Below are 21,828 nucleotides of genomic sequence, written 5' to 3'. Positions count from 1 at the left end.
AATTCATTAGTTTTTTAAATTATACAAAAATTCTTTTAAGAAATACAATTATTTTCGTAAAATGGCATTAATAAAATATTTTTAAAAAGTAATTATTAGAATTGTTTTCTAATAATTTTTTAAGATTCAAAATTAACTTTTTTGACTTATTAAAATTTTTGAGAAATCATGGTCATGTTTATAATTAAAATTCTTCAAAAATTTGATAATCAATTATTTTTAAAAGATTTTTATCGTTCAAAAATTATTTTTAAATATTTTTAAAATACTAATTGTATGAATTTCCTTATCATAATTTTTTGAAAATATTATACCTTAATAACTTAAGAAAAAACTATGAAGAGTCAGAATGATTATAAAAAATTGAGTTTATGTATTTAAATAATTGAATTCTAGAAGAATTTTTGGAAAATTATTTAAATTAATTGATTCCGAGATGAAGTTTAGTTGAAAATTGTAGAAAATAATTAAAGTCAGGAAGAGTTATAATTCTAAGTTTTAGAAATTATTAAAATTCATAAAGTTTACTCATTTTCCATAAACATTAATATTTTCCTCTGTAAAAAGAATTTTTTTAGGGAAAGTAATTTAAATGTCTAAATTGTCAGGGAAGTTGATAAATTGAAACTTGTGATCACCCTGAATAGTAGAAACCCTGCTTTCCTCTCGTCGACGACTTCACATTCAAAGTGAATTTTCACTTAAATTCAAATTCGCAGAGTGAAGTTGAACCTAATTTTGTTTTAATTCACAGTTAAAAAAAACTTACGATCTAAATATAAAAGTACTTGAATACAAGTACTTTCTCAAAAAAAAATTATGCAATATATAATTAAATAAATTGATTGTAAATATTAATAACTCTATATATGTATAAGAATGAAATTCAATTTCATTCAGAACCTGATTTCATTTTATAAAGTAGTGATTTTTCGTGTGAAGATTTTGAGGAAGAACTTGAAGAATGCTTACTGCTGCTGGATGAACTTCGTTTATCATTTTTCGCTTTTTTCATCATGTCACGCAGTCGTTTATCACCGCTAATTATTTGAATATTGGGCATTGGTACATTTTTCGATGATGAACTACTTGAATTTGATGAACTACCACTACTACTGACATTTATCGATTGCGATTGACTAAGGCCACTTGAAGATTTATATTTATCGTGCTTCGAACCTGGAAAAATGGAAAAATTATGAGTTTCTTATTCGGAGAAAGGGGTAATTTTTATTTTTTCTTTCGAAAATAAGCACCCAGGGTTAATGCAAAATGTGTGTATTTTTAATGTATGTTAAGGACAATGTTTTCGATCGACTTTTTTATTCATTAGTTTTTATTCTTTATTTATTTGCCAAATTTAAATTCAAATTCAGTTTTTAAATTTTACAGGAAAAATTACTTTTTATGAATAAAAAATTGATTTTTTAAAATTAAGAATTGAAAATTAAATTCGAAATGAAACTACAATGATAAGAACAATTTGGATGTGATGAAAATGCTTTGATTAATTTTCAAACTAGATACTTGCAGATTACTATGCATTTTACACACATCAAAAGAAGCGTCACATGCAGTTGGATAATAGAATCACGATCGACTTTCTCTTCTGAGATTAAGAGGATAAAGCATGCCTGGAACATACTCAAAAACAAAAAAGATGAAATTTTCCACTTACTTACGATGAAAACGTTTTCGAAGGCCAAACTTCTTTTGGTGTGTGCTTTTTATATTCTTTAAAAAAAAAGTAAAAACCTAATAATTTTTAAACTACTCACTCGATGATCTGCTTTTCTCTTTTTTAGATTTCGATTCTGTTACAGCTTTTGGTGATGTGCCCTCCTTCGAGGTCTGAATAAAGTAAAAAATACTTTAGTATAAAAACTAATTATTTATTTTTTCTTTTCTATACATAATTTTCAGAAATTTAATTTTTCTTCTCAGAGCAAAAATTGATAATTAGCTGATTATTTTGATATACAAATGAGATGGGTACAAATTTTGTATGTGATGCTACCTGTTGACTGTTGGTGCACAAAAAGCAGTGCCAAACAACTCCTGGTCCATCGATTTGAGAATCCAGAATTGGCGACACGTGACATTCTTGATGATAGAGAAAATGACAAACTGCACATTCGACGAGTCTGTTCCTTGCGCCAACATCCATTCCCTTACACACAACACATGTCAAGTCGTCCTCCAAAATTTCCAGTGCCAAATTATCATCAGATTGCATTACATCCGGAGGTGTATCACGAGCTGGCACATTTACTGGTGAACTATTTTTACTTGATTTACTCGAATGTTTAGATGATGAACTTTTACTTTTTTTACTACTTCCACTACTGTGATCACTTAAAACTGGCTCCTCCATAGTGTACTGAAATTTTTTTTTGCAATTATTAATAACAGGGATTCTACAAATTTCTCCTTATAAAATTCCATGATTTCCAGGTGATAAATAATAAAATTTTCATGACACATTAAAACAAAATTTTTGTTACTTAAGTCAGGTAAATATCGTGAAAAAAGTTTATTGTCAGGAAAATTAAGAAAATTGTGACTTTTTTGACTTATTTTTAAAAATTGCGACTTTTTCCAATTTTTATCCAAACATTGCAAAAAAATACCACAATTTTTAGTAAAAAAAAGTGCAACTTATTTTGATTTTTATAATGCGAAAAATAATTACAGACAAATCTTTCAAAAATTGTTTTTGAATAGTTAAAATTTTGTAAAATTTAATTGAAAATAATTAATTTATTACAAGTATTTTGTTACAATTTTTAAAAATCAATTTTTGAAGAAATTTAATTGCAAATTTTGAAAATAATTAAATTATCGAAAATTTTAACGAAAAATCTTTAAAGGTAAACTTAAAAATGAAAATTTAGCTTCTAATTTTTTAAAATACAATATTTTTAATATTTTCAATTACATATTTCCAAAAGTAATAACATTTTAGAATTATTTTTAACATTTTGGAGAAAACAATAATGTTCAAAATTTTTAATTAAAATTCATTACCTTTTTATGTAAAACATTGCACAACATTTTGACTGGACCATGTTTTTGTCTTATTGCCTCATCCAAAAGGGTTCTTAGTTGATCAGCCGAATCCTTATTTATTGAATGCAATAATCGTAAACCCTGTATAAAATGTGGATCTAATTCCAATTGAGCCATTCTTGAACAATCTAGAATTTTAATTATTTTAATTTAAAAATTCAACATAATTATACAAAATACAGATAATATTTAAACTACTTTATAAGTAACTAGAAAAAAAATGTGAACGCGATATTCCATTTATTATTATTTTGTAAATTAAAAAACTTTATATTTTAAGACATCATAAATTATTTTCAACAGATTTTATAAAATTCTTAAGAAAAATTAATTATTTTTATACGTTTTAATAACATTTTTCGATTGAATTCAATTATTTTCAACATTTTGAATGAAATTCTTTCAAAACATTCAATTATTTTTAAAAATTCTTCAAAAATTCTTCTCATAAATAATAACATTTTTTAGAAGAATTAATTTATTTTTATAAAACGTATAATTTCTCGAAGGAATTCGATTATTTTCAATGTACAATTTTAATAAAATTTCTATAAAAAAAATTATTTTTAAAAATATTAATTAAATTCGATTATTTTCAACAATTTTGATAAAATTCTTTAAAAATTATTTTTAAACGTTTTAATAACATTATTCGATTGAATTTCAATTATTTTCAAAATTATTCAGAAAATTCTTTCAAAAAATTTAATTATTTTCAAAAATTCTTTGGAGGAATTCAATTATTTTCATAAATAATAAAATTCTTCACAGGAATTAAATTATTTTTAATACAACTTTTAATAAAATTTTTCAAAAGAATGCAATTATTTTCAATAGTTTTTATAAAATTCTTAAGAAAAATTAATTATTTTTATATCTTTTAATAACATTTTTCGATTGAATTAAATTATTTTCAAAATTTTTAATAAAATACTTTCAAAACATTAAATTATTTTCAAAAATTTTGATAAAAATCTGCAAAACAAAATTGAATTATTTTTACAAATTGTAAAATTCTTCCCAAAAATTCAATTATTTTTATAAATTGTAATAAAATTTTTCTAAAAAATTCAATTAATCTCAAAAGTTTTTATGTAAAATTCCTTGTAAATTTAAATTATTTTTCAAAACTTCCAGTGAAAATTATTTAAAAAAATAACATTATTTTTACGAAATTTTAAAATTAATAAATTATTTTCATTACAATGTTAATTACATTCTTTGGAAGAATTCGATTCTTTTCATAAATAATAAATTTATTTTTGCTGAAATTCAATGACTTTCAATACAATTTTAATGAAATTTCTCGAAAGAATTCAATTATTTTCAAATTTTTGGATAAATATATAGATAAATACTTCGCAAGAATTCAATGAATTTCAGTACATTAATTTTAAAATTGAAAACATTTATAAAAAGAAATTAAGTTAAGAAACAAAGAAGCAAACAAAAACTAACTTCAAATTGCAAACAGATTACCGGAATTCAACGATTATTAATATACATTATAAACAGAAATAATGCACTTACTTGTGGTGATTTGCAAGAATAAAAACAATTGAAATATTAGTGTTACTATTTCAATGACAATAATAGGTTTCTAATTGTAATAATATTCTCTTAAGTTTTTGGTTTTCTCTTTCTTTAACTCTCTATACAGGTCTTCAAATCAGCTGATTAATGTCCAAAATAAACTATTTTTTTTCTTTTTCACGCGTCTATTTTCTCAAGTTTCTCAATTAACATCAAAGTGTAAAATCGATAATATAATAAACAGTTGACATGCAGCCACGCACTTTGCAGGACAGATGGCAGGAGTGAGATTTGTCTGTGAAATTAAATTTGGAAGTGTGCAAGCACCTTTATGTAATTTGGAAAATTGGGAAAATATCCGAGGAGCAAGTTCTAAATTCAAATGTAGTTAGAATTGTAGTTGCTAGGGGACGATAAAACTTAGATAAAATAAAAGTCTATTTTGTCGATCCAAAACTCGAGCCAACTCTGTCGATAAGGAATTACTATTTCTTTCTTATTTTCAAACAGTATTCTTAATACTGAAAAGCCTGAAAAGTAATTGATAACGAAAAGTATAAATTTCAAAAGAACTGTTTAGACAAAAATTGAAAATTCGATACAAGAGAAGAATAATTTATTCATTTATTTGAATTTCCCTCCTTTTTCCGACATTCAAAATGGCGTCGATCTAGTAACTTTTATAAACGAATTCCACCCTATTTCCCCATAGACTTTCGTGCACTTTCGTGCTTCATGACATGTTTAGCACAAATCACAACTGATTTTTCGGAGTAAAATGCACCACAAGACTTCCTTATTGAACAATAATTGAGAGAATCGCCATAAAAATTCCCAATCTAATGGATGAAGAATGCTTGGGATGAACTTCAATGAATAAACGGAGGGGTACGGGGGAGTGTAAATTTGAGAAAAGAACTACCAAAATAGTATGATCAAGCATCATAGGGGAATGAGATGCAAGATACGGCGCCTTCTCTTGCTCCTGTTTTTCATCCTTCTCACACTGATGATGATTCAATAACGCCCTCTTTATTTCACGCGGCGCATTAAAACAGTGTTCAACTTTCGACTAGCGGTTGGTAGCAGTGTGTAAAAGAAATAAATAATCAAAGCGACCATGAAGTGACAAATAAAGTTGAAGAACAATGATCGCGAGAGGTCGAAAGATTTAAGTTGCGGCGTGCGTTGGCCCCAGTTCCCGATGTTTTGGGTGCATAAGTGTTTGTGAAACGAGTTCAGTTGCACCCAGGAAACAAGCTACTTCGAGATGCGCGCTGCCTACTTATCGTGGACCCGGGGGTGACACTTTGCTATTTCGCCAGTTTCCAACTCTCCCAAGATCTTCGAACGCACTTTTTGCAGTCTTCCTTTTACCCGATTTCGGAGGCGTTCTCCGATCCTCGTGAAATTCAGTGTGATCTTCCTCTCAAGTTTATGAATTCAATGTGAGATTAACTGGAAAATATCTCTTGGGCTAATTAAAACCGGGGTCACGCTGACTCCTAGTGCACATTGGAAAATCACAGTCCTCCTTTATAACATAGTGCAAAACTTCCATATAAGAATGCTCCCGCGTTTCTTCTCACGAGAAACGCATATTTGAAAACTTGGTGTTAAAAGTTGTTCTGGATTAACCTGTCTTTTGGGGTCCAGCAAGTTTATTAGCTCTGTTTTCTAAAGGGTAAGCCAAAACGTTCATAAGCGTATATATGCGATCAAGTGTCAGTAAAAAAAGTAGTTTTTTTTTCCGATATTTTAACAACTCTTAATAACATTAACAAGTAGAGTTAAATAAACATTATGATGAGGGAGATGAACATGATGGGAAATTGAATGTTTTTCTTAATGTGGGAGGAAATTGAGATGTATTAATTTTTAGGTTAATGATAACGTAGCTATTTGAATCTGTTTTTAGAACAACTAGATCTTTTAGAATTGTCAGATACTTTCGGTTATGAATAGATTTCCACAGGGTAAACAAAAGTTACCAAAAAATTAGTCTGCTGATTAGAAGCGAAATTGCAAAGTTTTATCAGTAATGTCAAAATCATGAGAAAATATTTTGTTAGAAATTTGTTTTTATCAGTTTTACCTTTGGTTTTAAGAACTTGATTTAGATTTGTAAATTTCTAAAAGTAGATTTGTATATTTTCGATATTTTTAATAATTCATATTTTTTTAATCTTTCACCATAGAAAAAAAAATATTGGCCTGATTTTTCGTTTTATAAATAGAAAATGAACTATATTTCCTTGAATTAGTTTTTTTAAAAAGTAAGTAGTATTCACATGTAGCTTGTTAAAATATTACACTTTTTCCCGATAATATGAAAACGTTTTTATAAATATTTCTATGGCTTTAAACATTTGCATAGAATTTGTTTACCTCTTACCTATATCTGAAATTTTCAACGTATGTATAACAAATATTGTTTGACGTTGAAATACAATTCTTTTTATCAGTAAGCACATTTTTATCAGCAAACTGCATATCATTATGTTTAAGTAATACTATTTATTAAAACATCTATTACTTTAAATAATATCTATAACAAAATATATTATTGAAAAATTTATCACTTAACAATATTGTAATATAATCAGTAGAGTTGTATACCCTGCAATTTTTCGAATAAATAATTTTTTACATAGCAAAACATAACACTGAAAAGTAATTAAAAAAAATTGACAAGTTCGTTAATAATTAAAATGATAAATTTTACAAATTCTTGTCAAATTATTGTAAAACGTTTAAATGAAAGCGATAAATATGTTTACAAATATACATTTAGTAATTATTATATTTGTGTTGATGGATTTGTTTTGATTTTCTTAATATTATAGATAAAACTTGACAATGATTATTGTCAGTTTAAATTGCTTGATAATCTAATGAGAGAGAAGCTCCTATTTGAGCCTGCAAATATGAAGACGGAAAAGAAAACAAGTGAACCTAGTTGTGTACCCACCGCAGTGGTGAAGGAGGAGCCTGATGCGGATCGTGTTAAAATCAAAGAAGAATCTGGCTCTGGAAATAACGAAGACCCAACAACCGAGGACACAACCGAATGTCCCAGAGATCCTTCACTAGACCCGGCAAATGGAGAAAACACAATGTCATCAGACAACCAAAACGGCAATAACAATCAACCGATACTTAATTCCGTTAAACAAGAGGATAATAATCCAACGGACGAACTCTCAGGAGGTAATTATTTTCTTAAAAAAAAAAGATTTTCTTTTTTTTTTTAATTTAATTCCAATCTGGTTTCTATTTTTGAAGTAAATAATTTACTTAATTTCCTTTAATCATTTGTTAATGGGGAAACATTTTTTTTCTTTAAAGCGGATTGCCCCACAAACGTTGGAATTCCACCTGAAGGTGTTCAACCACTAGTGAGTAATGTTCTGGCAAAACAAATGGGCAGTGGTGCGAGTAGCGGAGAAGCTCAATATATGCAACAGCAGAGTCAAATTTTCGTGTTTTCAACGGCTTTGGCAAACAAGGGGGCGGAAGCAATTATGGCTGGTCAATATCCCTCGATTATTGCTTATCATTGTGCGCAACCGGGCACTAAAAAATATCTGGAGGTAAATTTTTTTGGACAAAATTTAAAAATAGTAATTTTATTTTTAATAAGTCATTAATTTCCATATCAGGGTTGCCACGCAACCTGGAAACCTGGAACACTTGGAAATGTCAGGGAATTTTAGAAACCTTGAAAAAACCTTGAAAAGTCAGGGAATTTCGATCGAAATCCTGGAAAATTGTTATCTTCTAAAGTTCATTCTTGAAATCTAATTTTACATAAATATTTCAAAATTAATTAAATTTTCGAAAAAAGTTGCGTTTACAATTTTCATAAGTACAGATGAATTTCAAAAGATTTTAATTTGAAATTTTGTAAAATTTCAATTTTCAATTAATTTAACTAGAAATCGTCTTAAAGAACGTAAATTTTTGAGAAATTTTAATTATTCCAATTCTTCTGAAATTAGTTAAATTTTTTAATATATTTTATTAATTGATTATTAAAAATAATCGGATTTATAGAAGAATTTTAATTAAAAAAACTAAAAGAAATTGAATTTTGAAGCAATTACAAATGATTGCAGAAATTCAATTATTTTCCAAATTAGTAAAAATTCTTCTTAGAAATTCAATTATTTCCAACAATTTTAATAAAATTCATGGCAAAATTTCAAATATTTTCCAAAAACTTTCCTCAATTCAATAATTTTTAATAAATCTACGTACTTTAGAAAAAATTTTCAAAAGAATTCAATTATTTAAAAAAAAATTTTTAATTCTACGCAAACATTTCATTATTTTTATAAATATAATAAAAACTTATCTCAGACTTTCAATTATTTTTAATACAATTTTAATGAAATTCCTCGAAAAATGAAATTATTCTTAAAAATTTTATTAAAATTTATCAAAGAAATTCAATTGTTTAAAAAGACATTTTAATAAAATTCGTCTCAAGAATTCAATTATTTTTTTTATTTATTTATTTAAGTAGTAAGTAGTATTTTCAAGAGTAATATAATATTCTTCGCAGAAATTTAATTGTGTTCAACAATTTACAAAAATTCTCGTCAAAATTTCAATAATCTTTATAATTTTTTCTCCGAAATTCAAATATTTTGAAAAACTTTAATAAAATTCTTGGCAAAATTTCAATTGTTTTCAAAAACTCTTATAAAAAAAAAGTTTCAAATACTCTTTTCTCTTTGGAGAAATCCAATTATTTTTAATAAAATTTTAATCAACTTTCCGAAAAACAAACTTATTCTTAAAAATTTTAATAAAATTTGTAAAGAGAATTCAATTATTTAATAAAATATTTGTTTTTGTATTTAAATAATTGAATTCTCGTGGATTTTTCTAGTAAATATTGATTTAAAAATGAATTTTAGTTAAAATTTTAAATTATTATCTGAATATTGAAAGCAATATAGCGTAAATTTTTAGAAATAATTGAATTTTGAAAATGTTTCAAATTAAAATATTTTAGAAAATTTGAACTTTTCATACTTTTAATTAACAATTCTGAAGAATTTATTTTTTATAAAAGTTTAATTGAATTTTTCTTTAATTCTTAAAGTTTTTATTTTCTAATATATATTTAATTGAAGAATGTCAGAATAATCAAAATTACTTGAAAATAATTGAATATTTACGAAGAATTTTATCATTTTTGAAAATAATTGAATTCTTGCGCGGAGAATTTTATCAATTTTGAAAATAATTGAATTCTTGCGAAGAATTTTGTCAATTTTAAAAATAATTGAATTATTTCGAAGAATTTTATTCAAATTTTGTTTGAGAATAATTGAATTCCTGGGAATAATTTTAATATCTATAAAAATAATTAAATTCTTGACAAGATTTTTAAGGAAATTTAGAATTAATTTTTCTCAAAAAGTTTAATGGAATTTTTTTTTTTAATTGTTTAAAGTTTTTAATTTCTAATTTATTTAATTGAAGAATGTCAGAATAATCGAAAGTTTAGGTAAAATTGAATTGTATCAAATGGATTTAAAAATTCTCCAAAAAGAAGTTTTTCCAAAATTATTTTTAAAAAAGTTGTTTTAAAAAAGAATTTTAGTTTAAAATTCTAGAAAGGAAGAATTGAATTGAAATGAAAATAATTTTGAAGAAATTACTGTAACAATATTTTTATAATATAAAATAATGATAGTATCAAGTTTTAATTATTATATGTAATTGAATTTAAAATTTTTGAAAATTTTAATTTCTGTAAAAAAATAATAATGATTAAATATTCATTTAAAAACGAAGTTATTGATGTTTTTGTGTAATTTGACAATTAAAGGAATTCGTAAATAAATGTAATAGAACAGGAAAAAAGTTGTTTTGTCTGGAAATCAGGGAGTTTGGCAAAATTAAGAATAAAATTAAAAATTAAATTAAAATTAAAAATAAAGTTTTGTAAAATATAAATGTAGTTTTAAAAACCTGGAAAATTTACGTCTTTTAACCTGGAAAACTGTGTAAAGTAATTTCTCTATTTTTACAGAAACATCCGAACAAAATAAATCAATTTCGTCAGAATCCAGCAAATTGGCTGAATAATCTCACGAATTTGAAGCAAAAGGGTCATCAGGGAGGTGCAAACAGTGGTTTTCCAACTGAACAACCGCCTGAATTGCCGGCTCTCGATCCAAATGCGCCATCATTTTGGAATGAGCAGCCCAATATTAGGAATTTAAATGGCAATAATTCCTTGGGTAATCCGGAGACGTCGTTAGACGAGCCGAATATGGATGTGCCTTGCCTCGTGCCCACCTCACCCAGTAATCCAGGTATGTTAATGTTGATGAATTAAAGAAAGGGAATTTAATTAAAATGAGCAAATTTAGAATGTACGGGACTGATTTTTTTCTTTTCCCCTCTTTGAACAGCAAATACTCAAGCGCCAACAAATGCGGCTATGGGTCACAGTCCGAATTTACTGGGTAGCACAACAAGTCCAGGTCCCGGTGGATTACAACCTTCTTTGCAGGGTGTCAAGGTTCCCGACGAGAATCTCACTCCGCAACAAAGGCAGCATAGAGAGGTCCAATTGGCGACTATAAGGAAGATGCAGATGATACTCTTTCCACAGCAGAAAGAAGATCCCACTGGGTCTTTGGATGCTCTGCCAGGAGCAACTTCTACATCCTCTTGCCCACCTAACGTTCCGCCAGTATCTTTGCCGAATCAGTGTCCACCCACAATGGATTGGCACAAACTTCAGCATCCATTTCTGGATGGAAAGGGAAAGGTATTCAATTATTTTCATAAATAATCATCGCAGAATTTTAATTATTTTTAATGCAATTTTAATCGAATTCCTCGAAAAATGTAGTAATTATTCTTAAAAGTTTTATTAAAATAATTCAAATAATTATCATTCATTCATTCAATTATTCTATAAATTGTCTGTTTCTATTTAAATAATTGAATTCTCGTAGAACTTTTTCCAAAATTGTTTAAAATAATCGATTTAAAGAAGAATTTTAGTTAAAAATGCTTGAATAATCTTTAATTATTATAAAACATGAAGAAATCGATGACTTCGAGTCGAAGACTCGGAGTTATCGATATCTTCATGTTTTATAGTTATGAAAAATTCAATTTGTAGTTTTAAGTAAAATTTTTCATTTTTGGTCCGTAAAGTCCGTATCTTTAAATACTTTCACTGATTCGAGCCCTGTTATTAAAATAAATTTTTGATTAAAATAAAAAAAATCTCCACAGGTTGGCGTAGGAAGTCCCGGCGGATCTCTTCGTGGATCGGGAATTGTTGGAGGAATGCCTCGCAGTCAAGGACCACCACCTCCTTATCATCAGACAACAAGATCTGCAAGTGTACCAATTGCCATTCAAAGTCCAAATCCATCCTCACCGAATAATCCCACTAGTAATCTCTCATTACCTTCGCCTCGAGCAAGTTCAGCTCTGAATTCGCCAGCCGATTGCAATAGACAATTTCAACTCGGTAATCAGAGGTCGAGTCATTTGCCAGGACAAAGTCCCACCAGTCAGGACTCGCCGACTCCGACTGTTGGCTCAGTGAATACGGCTTCATCAACGAAATTAAATCACAGTAATCCAGGTACACCGGTTTCGCATGCTCATCTTGCCGCTCTGAGTCCCAGTGGAGCGACACCGCAAAAGGATTCTTCACTCGATTTCCCCAACAATCAACCACCGAACGGTATTTATAATCTTAGCATCCCTTTCGCTACGAGACTTTAATATTTTTAATATAATTTTTAGACTAGAATTTTGATTTATAAATTGTCTTGGCAAAAGGATTTTTTGATTTTTGGTTTTCCTTGTAAGAGCGTTAGAAATACTGTGATGTGTTTTTAGTGGATGGTATGTTCTGTCGGACGCTGCAATCTTTAGCTCAACAAAAGCAGCAACTCGGAGGAGCGGTGAATGCAGCCGGAGTTAAGGAAGCGAATCTTATGCCGGTACCAAGTCCACAGCAAATACAGTATCTGAATACTTTCGAAGGCCAAGAACTTACAATACAAAAGCAGCCTAACACGAGTCTCAAAGACGGCAGCTTACCCTCGTGAGTATTTTCTATTTACCCACTAAAAAAAACACAAATCTTCCTCTCACGCAATCTGAAAAACCTGGAAATGTCAGGGAATTTTTATCGGAGTCCATGGAAAATTATTGTTTTCTAAAGTTATTGTGTTTAATCTTGAAATCTAATTTTACTTAAATATTCCAAAACTTGCAAAACTGTACGTGAAATTATTTTCATTACCATTGTTACTTTAAAAAATTTGCTTTTTGAAATTTATTGAAAATTCTTCATTTTTTAAAAAACATAATTTTTCTAACAGTTTTTTTTTAAATTTAATTATTTGAACAACTTTTATTGAAATCGCAAAGATATTTCTAACAGCAACTTGAATGTAAGATATTTTTGATTAAATAATTGAACTTTTGAGTACCACTGTACACTCCTGGTAATAAGTTTATTCTAAATTTTTTGTAAATTCAATTATTTTCCAAATTAGCAATTAGAATTCCTCAAAAATACGATTATATTTCAAAATAATTTTTAAAAGTAAACAAATAAAATTCATTAAAATATAAAATTTATTTCAATGAGATTTGACAAAATTTTCAATTGTTTCAATTTTTTTAAATTATTTTCGGAAATACAATTATTTTTTAAAAATTTCAAGTACCTCCTCAAAAAAAATTAAGAAACGATTTTTCGAAATTTTTTAATTAAATTATTCAAAACTTCAAAATTAAAAACTTATTCTTATTTATTTTTTCACAGGAATTAAAATTTCTTATAATTTCAATGAAAAATTATTTGTGCAACACCTGTAAGGAAAGTAATACTTTGCATGCCTGTAAAGTAGGCGCAAAACAGTACTTTGCTGCACTAGTGCGGCAAAGAGCTTACTTTGCTGCACTAGTGCGGCAAAGTGCTTATTTTGCTGCACTAGTGCGGCAAAGTGCTTACTTTGCTGCACTAGTGCGGCAAAGTTCTTAAACTTTTGGGTTTTTTTGGTGATATACATAGGTATTTGTTTTCTATTTGTAGAAGACCTGTTTTTTACAGTAATATACGCGTAAAAAACCATGAATATTACGTGCGGTAACATACGTTCCAAACCCTGCTAAACAGTACGTATGTTGGCGTCAACTAGCGTTTCCAAACAGCTTTTTTATCAAAACCAAAAGGTGTTGCACAAAGTACTGTGTGCAACACGTACGAAAGAAGATTTTCCAACTTCGTGCAAATTGCCGCTCTCGCTTCGCTCGGGACAGCAAACTTTGCACTCGTCGGAAAACAGCTTCTTTCTGTACTTGTTGCACAATATACTATTGTAAAAATTGCAACTGTAATTCTTTCAAAATTCAATTCTTTTTTTAGAATTTTTGAATTAAATTATTCAAAACTTTAAGAACTCTTAAAGAATTTCCAAATTTTAATGAAATTTGTCTCAAGAATTCAATTCTTTTCAAAAGTATAATAAAATTCTTCAAAATTCAGTTATTTTCAAAAACTTTTCTCAATTCAATCAAATTTTTTGTTACAGAGATTCAATTATTTTTAATACAATTTTAATCTAATTTCTCCAAAAATGAAATTATTCTTAAAATTTTTTTACAGAGATTTAATTATTTTTAATCTACAATTTTAATCTAATTTCTGGAAAAATGAAATTATTCTTAAAAAATTTTATTAAAATTCGTCAAAAGAATTTTAATTATTTAAAAATTTCTTGATAAAATTCTTTATAGCAGTTAAATTTTAACGAACATTCAATTATTCAATAAATTATTTATTTTTGTATTTAAATAATTCAATTCTTGTAGAATTTTCTAATAAATATTGATTTAAATATGAATTTCAGTTAAAATTTTAGATAATAATTGAATTATTAAACTCTAAATTTGAATTAATAAAAATGGTTTCTAATTTGAATTAGTGAATAGTCGTTTTTACTAATTTAAAAGCAAAAAGTCAGTCACTAATTCCAATAAGTAATATTTTGAATTCCAACAAGTAAAATTTTGAAAAGGTTTCAAATTATACCTAATCTTTGAAAGTTTGAATTTTTTATACTTTAAACTAAAAATTGTGTAGTTTTAATTTTTATTTGAAAAATTTTAATGGAACTTTTTTGAAATTATTTTAAGTTTTTATTTTCTAATAAATAAATATTTGAATAATATTTTAATAAATATTTAAATAAATATTTGAATAATTGATGAAATTTCGTAAAATTGAATAAATTGTAAACAAATAGATTTGGAAATTTTGAAAGAAATTTTTCGAAATTTTTTAAAAATAATCGATTAAAAATTCTTGAAAATAATATTTGAATTGAATTGATGAAAATAATTTTGAAGAAGTTACAGTAACAATATTCTTATAATATAAAATAATGATTTTATCAGTCGGTCATTCTTCATGTTTTATAACAATTTTTTTAACAAATTTTTTAATTTCAAAAAGGTTTGAATTTTAATGTTTTGAATAATTTTAAATCTTATGAAAAAATAATAATTAAATATTTATTTAAAAAAGAAGCAATAGAGTAATAATTTTTAAACTGAATGAGAACATTCTTTCGAGTCAAAGAGAAGTAAGAATTTTGTCTGGAATTCAATGGAAAGTCAGGAAAAAGAAAATTAAATTTTCGTTGCCAACAAATATAGTTTTAGAAACCTGGAAAAATTACGCTTTTTGATCTGGAAAAGTCAGGAAATTTGAATTGAGCAAAAGCGTGGCAATCGTGCGCACGTAAAATTATATTTTTGAAAAATTTCTTTAATACATTAGAAATTTTGATTTAAATAAAATTAAAATAAAAATTTTGAATAATTTTAGATATTATTAATGTTGAATGTTTTTAACTTCGTTTTTATTTACCTTATAAAAATTTTGATTTATTACAGAAGTACAACCAGTAATAGTGCAGAAATGCCGAATCGAATGCTCACGGGGAACATGGAGAACAGCAATCAATTCTCAAGATCTGAAGCACCGAGTCCATCGATGGAGAGTACGAGTAGAGGATTCACTGGTTCACTCCACAGTCCTCACACGCCTCACACTCCCCATACACCGGGAAGTGTCACGCCACACACGCCCGTCGATTCAAACAAGCCAAGCAATAAAACGACAGCAAGCGCTCAAAGTAGTCCAGCACCGCATAATTCAAGTCTTCAGGATGCAATGGGACCACCAAGAGTCCCAGCATCACCGAACACTAAAGCCGAAACATCACCCCCCTCTGCAAAAGACTTACAACAGCAACAAATCCAACAACAGCAGCAGCAACAACAACAGCAACAACAGCAGCAACAACAACAAAATCCCGTCAATCCTAACAATCCCGGCCTAGTACCTTCCATGGTTGGTCCAGGAGGACCTTTCCCCTGCAGTAGACCTCCCGTTAGTCAAACGTCGGACAACGTTCCACTGAATCCAAACAATATGGGCGTTCGCCTCGGAGGTTTGGGCTCAATGAATACAAATCACTTCGATCCAATTACATCGTTAGCACAAATGAGTCAACAATTGACAAACACAGCGGCGAGCAATGCACTTGGCAACGAGGGTGGTCCAATGCATCCGGGCAATCCGGGAATGATGCCATTTGGAAATCCCCATAATATGCACATGATGCAAATGCAAGGCGGCGGTGAATTGAACGGCGGTTGCCACATGCCACCCACCAATGAACCGGGCGACGTCACTGGGATGTGTATGGGTCTCGGGGGACCGCCAACGAGTTACAGTCCAACACCCCACACGGGCAGTCCTGGCGTGCCGAATAAAATGCAACATCATCACGGAATGATGCCGCATGGAATGATGGGTGGAGGAGGCAATAATCCCGGCGGTGGTCCGCATCCGAATCCAAATGTCGGTCCACAAGGCAGTCCTTATCCTGGTGGTGGCGGTGGGGTTGGCGAAAATCCTCATGGACCACCGTCTAGACTCATGCCCGGTGGGCACAATCATCCGCATCCCCACGCACCACATCCACATGGTCATCCACATGTTCATGTCTCTGGGCCAAGTCCTTATAATGGAGCAAATATTCAGGTACTTTTGTTTTTATTTTCCCCGAACTCAGTACTTTTTTTCCTATACTCGGCACTTTTTTCTTTTTCCTCCCAATCTGTATTTTTCTTTTTTTCCATACTCAGCATTTTTTTATTTTTCCTCCCATTCTGTATTTTTCTATTTTTCTTTTTTCCATACTCAGCATTTTTTTATTTTTCCTCCCATTCTGTATTTTTCTATTTTTCTTTTTTCCATACTCAGCATTTTTTTATCTTTCCTCCCACTCTGTATTTTTCTATTTTTCCCACTTAGCATTTTTCTACAGCATTGCCACTCAACCTGGAAATATTAGGGAATTTTATAAACCTTGGAAAAGTCTGGAAATTCTTATCGAAATCTTGGAAAACTGTTGTTTTCTAAAGATACTGTGTTTATTCTTAAAATCTAATTTTAGTTAAATATTTCAAAATTAATTCAATTTTAAAAGAATTGCGTTTACAATTTTCATAAAAACATGAACTTTAAAAGGTTTCAATTTAGAATTTTAGAAAATTTCAATTTTTGAATGAATTTTAATTTGAAATCTTAAAAAACATTTAATTATTTTTCAAAATAATAAAAATTTTACAAGAATTCAATTATTTACAAATTTTTTTTATAAATTTCTTCACAACAATTCCATTATTTTCATAAATAATAAATTTCTTTTAGGAATTTCAAAAATTTAATGACGTATCTTCCAAAGAATTCAATTATTTTCATAAATATAAATTATTCTCAGGAATTTTAATCAAATTCTTTGCAAAATTTAATTATTTTCAGGGATTTTTAAAAATTTGTTTGTAAAATTCAATTATTTTCAAAATTAACAATATTTTTATCATAAAAATTCAGCCTATTTTTAAACGTAAAATTCTTGCCAGAAATTAAATTGTTTTCAGGAATTTTAATGATCATTTTGTCAAAATTCAGATATTTTCAGAAATTTTAATCAAATTCTTAGCGAAATTTAATTATTTTCAGGAATAACAATATTCATCATAAAAATTCAGTTATTTTTAAACGTAATAAAATTCTTGCCAGAAATTAAATTGTTTTTAGGAATTTTAATAATTATTTTGGGAAGATTCAATTATTTTCAAAAATTTTAATTAAATTCTTTATGAAATTAAATTATTTTCTGGTATTTTTTATAAAATTCTATGCAAAATTCAATTATTCTAAGGAATTTAAATAAAATTTTTTGCAAAATTCAATTATTTTCTTAAATAACAATATTCATACCAAAATTGAATTATTCTAAGAAATTTTAATAAAATTCTTTGCAAAATTCAATTACTTTCAGGGATTTTAATAAAATTCTTTGCAAAATTCAATTATTTTCAGGAATTTAAAAAAAATTCTTTGAAAAATTCAATTTTCAGAAATTTAAAAACAAATTCTTTGAATAATTCAATTATTTTCAAAAATTTTAATTAAATTCTTTGCGAAATTCAATTATTATCAAGAATTAAAAAAAAAATTCTTTGCAAAATTGAATTTTCAGAAATTTTAATAAAATTATTTACAAAACTCAATTATTTTCAGGAATTTAAAAAGAATTCTTTGGAAAATTAAATTTTCATTAATTTTAGCAAAATTCTTTGCAAAATTCAATTATTTTCAAAAATTAAAAAAATTTTTTTTACAAAATTCAATTATTTTCAAGAATTAAAAAAAAAAATTTTTAGATTTGAATTTTCAGGAATTTTAATAAAATTCTTTGCAAAATGCAATTATTTTCGACAAAAACCTTTCTGAAATGAATCAACTTTAAAAATATTATTAAAAAACATGAAGATATCGATAACTCTGAGTCTTCCACTCGGAGTGATCGATTTATTCATGTTTTATAATAATTAAAGAGGATCGAGTGTTAAAATCATTAATTTATATTATAAGAATATTGTTACTGTAACTTCTTAAAAATTGTGTTCATATTCTATTACTATTATCTAAAATTTAAACTAAAATTCATTTTCAAATCAATTTTTACTAGAAAATTCTACGAGAATTTAATTATTCCAATACAAAAGTAAATATTATTTATTGAATAATTGAATGTTTCTTAAAATTTAATTCTTAAAAAGAATTTTATTAACAAATTTTTAAATAATTGAATTCTTTTGACGAATTTTAATCAAATTTTTAAGAATAGTTACATTTTTCGAAGAATTCGATTACAATTGTATTAAAAATAATTGAAATTCTGCAATGAGTTTTATTATTTCAGAGAATAATTTAATTATTTAAAAGGAAATTATAAAAAATTTGTAAATAATTGAATTCCTGTGAAATTTTTATTATTTATAAAAATAATGAAATGTTTGCGTACAATTTTATTAAAATTGTTTTTAAACAATTGAATTGAATTTCTTTCAAGAAATTCGTAAATAAATGAATATTTTTTGTGTATCTAATTATTTTGCGAGTGAATCAGAATATTATTTAGAGTTAGAGAAAAAGTCAAAGTTTTGTTTGGAAATCAGGGAGTTATTTAATTTGGTAAAATATAGAATAGAATTTCTTTCTTGATGCTACAAATATTTTTTTTACATCTCTTACAGCTTTATTGGTAAAATGTAATTAATGATGTTTTAAAAACCTGGAAAAATTCCGTTTTTTAAACTGGAAAAATTAGGGAATTTGAAATGAGTAAAAGCGTGGCAACCCTGATTCTATCTTTCTTTTTTCCCTTATCATTTTTTTTTATTGATAAAGATTAGAAATATTTTTTATTTCCAATTATCATTTTATTAACCTCGTTCGTTTTTCTTTCTCTGTTTCTGATTCTATCTTTCTTTTTTCTCTTATCATTTTATTAACCTCGTTCGTTTTTCTTTCTCTGTCCCTGATTCTATCTTTCTTTTTTCTCTTATCATTTTTTTTATTGATGAAGATTAGAAATATTTTTTATTTTCAATTATCATTTTTATTAACCTCGTTCGTTTTTCTTTCTCTGCCACCAGGTGAAACCAAGTGCACCGAATACAATACAGTACTTACCGGCGAGGCCAAACGTCAGTCACGCGCCACGAGGACCGCCGAGTCTCGATTTTCTGCAGCGTTTCACAAATCCTCTTCCCGGCCTCGACAACAAAATGTCATCACCTTCCGCGAATATACACTATTTTCCAAATGGCTGTGTGCCCAATAATATGGGACCTCATCAGGGCATGCCAGGTAACATGGTGCCACACACGGGACCCCAAGGACTTCCGCCAGGCATGGGATCACCGCGAATGGACGCACAACCAATGAATTCCCAAGTGGCGATGCACTCAATGAGGCCCGTCGGCGGCATGGTCCGGCAGCAGCCCATCATGAGAATGCAGCACATGGTGGGCGGCGGTGTCTTCCCTGGCAGTCCCATGGACCCGGACAAAGTCTTTCCCCCCGACATGGTGCCAGGCGGTCAAATGCCGGGGCAAAATAATAATCCAGGAATGTACGGCGCGGCAAATAAGGGACCCATGGGCCTTGGACCGCCACCGGAGGCGACGCAACCACTACCACCCAGTATGGGCGGTGGTTCGAGTAATTTTAAGAATAGTCCCTTCGTTGGCGGTGGTCCAAGTATGTCCGATCCCACTTATGCTCAGCAATTTCATAATTTTCAACAACAATTATACGCTACTGGCACGAGGGCTAGTGGACCTCCTCCGCATCCTAATATGCATCCACAACCCAATTCACATTCACATCAACAGTTCTTCATGCCCAAATAAATTATTTTTACTTTGGGCAAAATTTTCTCCAATTTTTTTCTTTTTTTTCGGTCTTCTTGATATTAAAAGAAAAAAACACTGCCCGTCACGACTGTGATCTCTCGAGTCGCCTTTGCCAATGGCGTCGAAAATTTTGTTTTTATTTTTTTTTCAACAAAAAAAAAAAAATTTCGCCGTCCCAACGCTGAAACGTTTGCTAATTGTCAATCGTCAATGTCTAGAATCAAATCACTCTGTTTGCTTTTCTTTAGAGAGAATTTTTATTAGAAGATTTGTGTATATTTAGAAGTTTTAAGATCTTTGATAATTGTTTTTCTGTTAAGAAAATTGGAATTTTTTTTTTAAATTAATAGCTCAATTGATGTTTGATTTTAATATTTAATATTTAATAATTAGATATTAGGATTTATAGTTTGTGCCAATTATCGGATAGAGAAATTTTACAGTCTTTTAATTAATTTTTATACTTTCTGAAATTCAACAGAAATTAAAAATTCTTCTCTCTTTATACAGAAAAGTTAATATGAGATTTTAACATATATTTATCAAAAATCGATCGCTTTACGAAGACAACTTAAAAAACCACCAAAACAGTTCTTATAGTAATTTTTCGCGAGAAATTCAATTGTCATAAAATAAATTGGGTGAAAATTTTTTTTGCCCAAGTGGTCAAAAAATTTGCTTTTCAATATTTTAAAATCCATCCTTAAATTTATAGAAAATATGTTTATTTATCTAAAAAAAATATACACCTCAAAATTTTAATATTTACTATTTTTGAAGCATTTTTTTTCTAATGTAAATAAAACAGTGAACTGTCCTATTACACAAAACTTCTATCTTTCATGAAAGATATAAATTTCAAAAATAACTTAACAAATTTAAATGATTTTTATTACTTGAGTTTACAATTTTAATAACAAAAATCACCTTTTATTCGATAAAAAATGAATTTTTTCCGAAAAAAATGCTTCAAGAATAGTAAATATTAAAATTTTTGAATGAACATTTTTTCTTAGATAAATAAACATATTTTTTATAAATTTACGAATGGGTTTTAAAATATTTAATTTTTTACGAAAAATACAAATTTTTTAAAATAAAATTTTGGGACCGTTCGACCAAAAAAATTTTTGACCCAATTTATTTTATGACCATTGAATTCCTCGCAAAAAATTACTATAAGAACAGTTTTCGTGATTTTTTAAGTTAATTTCTTCGTATAGCTGAAAATTGCGTCGCAGTCTCGCCTTTATTCTTTAAAAATAATTTACAAAGAAGCATTTTTAGTTATAATTTTAGCGTAGAGGAAATTTTCTTTTCTCACTACATTCGAAAATTAAATTACACGGAGAGAGAATATATAATAAATTTTTGTAA

General features: G+C 27.8%; 2 protein-coding genes across 2 annotated transcripts; one reads left to right on the top strand and one right to left on the bottom strand.

Moving 5' to 3' along the window:
- Positions 1-429: 429 nt before the first annotated feature.
- Positions 430-4,872, bottom strand: LOC122510419 (integrator complex subunit 12-like). Its single transcript, XM_043625052.1, has 5 exons — positions 4,600-4,872; positions 3,028-3,197; positions 2,018-2,380; positions 1,779-1,851; positions 430-1,179 (listed from the first exon to the last, which is right to left on the bottom strand). Exons 2-5 carry the CDS (start codon positions 3,184-3,186, stop codon positions 893-895), a joined length of 882 nt encoding a protein of 293 aa, XP_043480987.1. The 5' UTR covers positions 3,187-3,197; positions 4,600-4,872; the 3' UTR covers positions 430-892.
- Positions 4,873-5,337: 465 nt separating this feature from the next.
- Positions 5,338-20,516, top strand: LOC122510418 (protein BCL9 homolog). Its single transcript, XM_043625051.1, has 9 exons — positions 5,338-6,286; positions 7,449-7,812; positions 7,951-8,195; positions 10,652-10,937; positions 11,037-11,398; positions 11,875-12,334; positions 12,493-12,700; positions 15,565-16,720; positions 19,690-20,516. Exons 2-9 carry the CDS (start codon positions 7,497-7,499, stop codon positions 20,446-20,448), a joined length of 3,792 nt encoding a protein of 1,263 aa, XP_043480986.1. The 5' UTR covers positions 5,338-6,286; positions 7,449-7,496; the 3' UTR covers positions 20,449-20,516.
- The last annotated feature ends 1,312 nt before the right edge of the window (positions 20,517-21,828 follow it).

This window comes from Leptopilina heterotoma, unplaced genomic scaffold (assembly GCF_015476425.1).
Source record: "Leptopilina heterotoma isolate Lh14 unplaced genomic scaffold, ASM1547642v1 Lhet_68, whole genome shotgun sequence".
In the NCBI taxonomy this organism is placed as follows: Eukaryota; Metazoa; Arthropoda; class Insecta; order Hymenoptera; family Figitidae; genus Leptopilina; species Leptopilina heterotoma.
The sequence above is the reverse complement of the archived record's forward strand: the minus strand, read 5'-3'. Positions and strand labels throughout refer to the sequence as shown.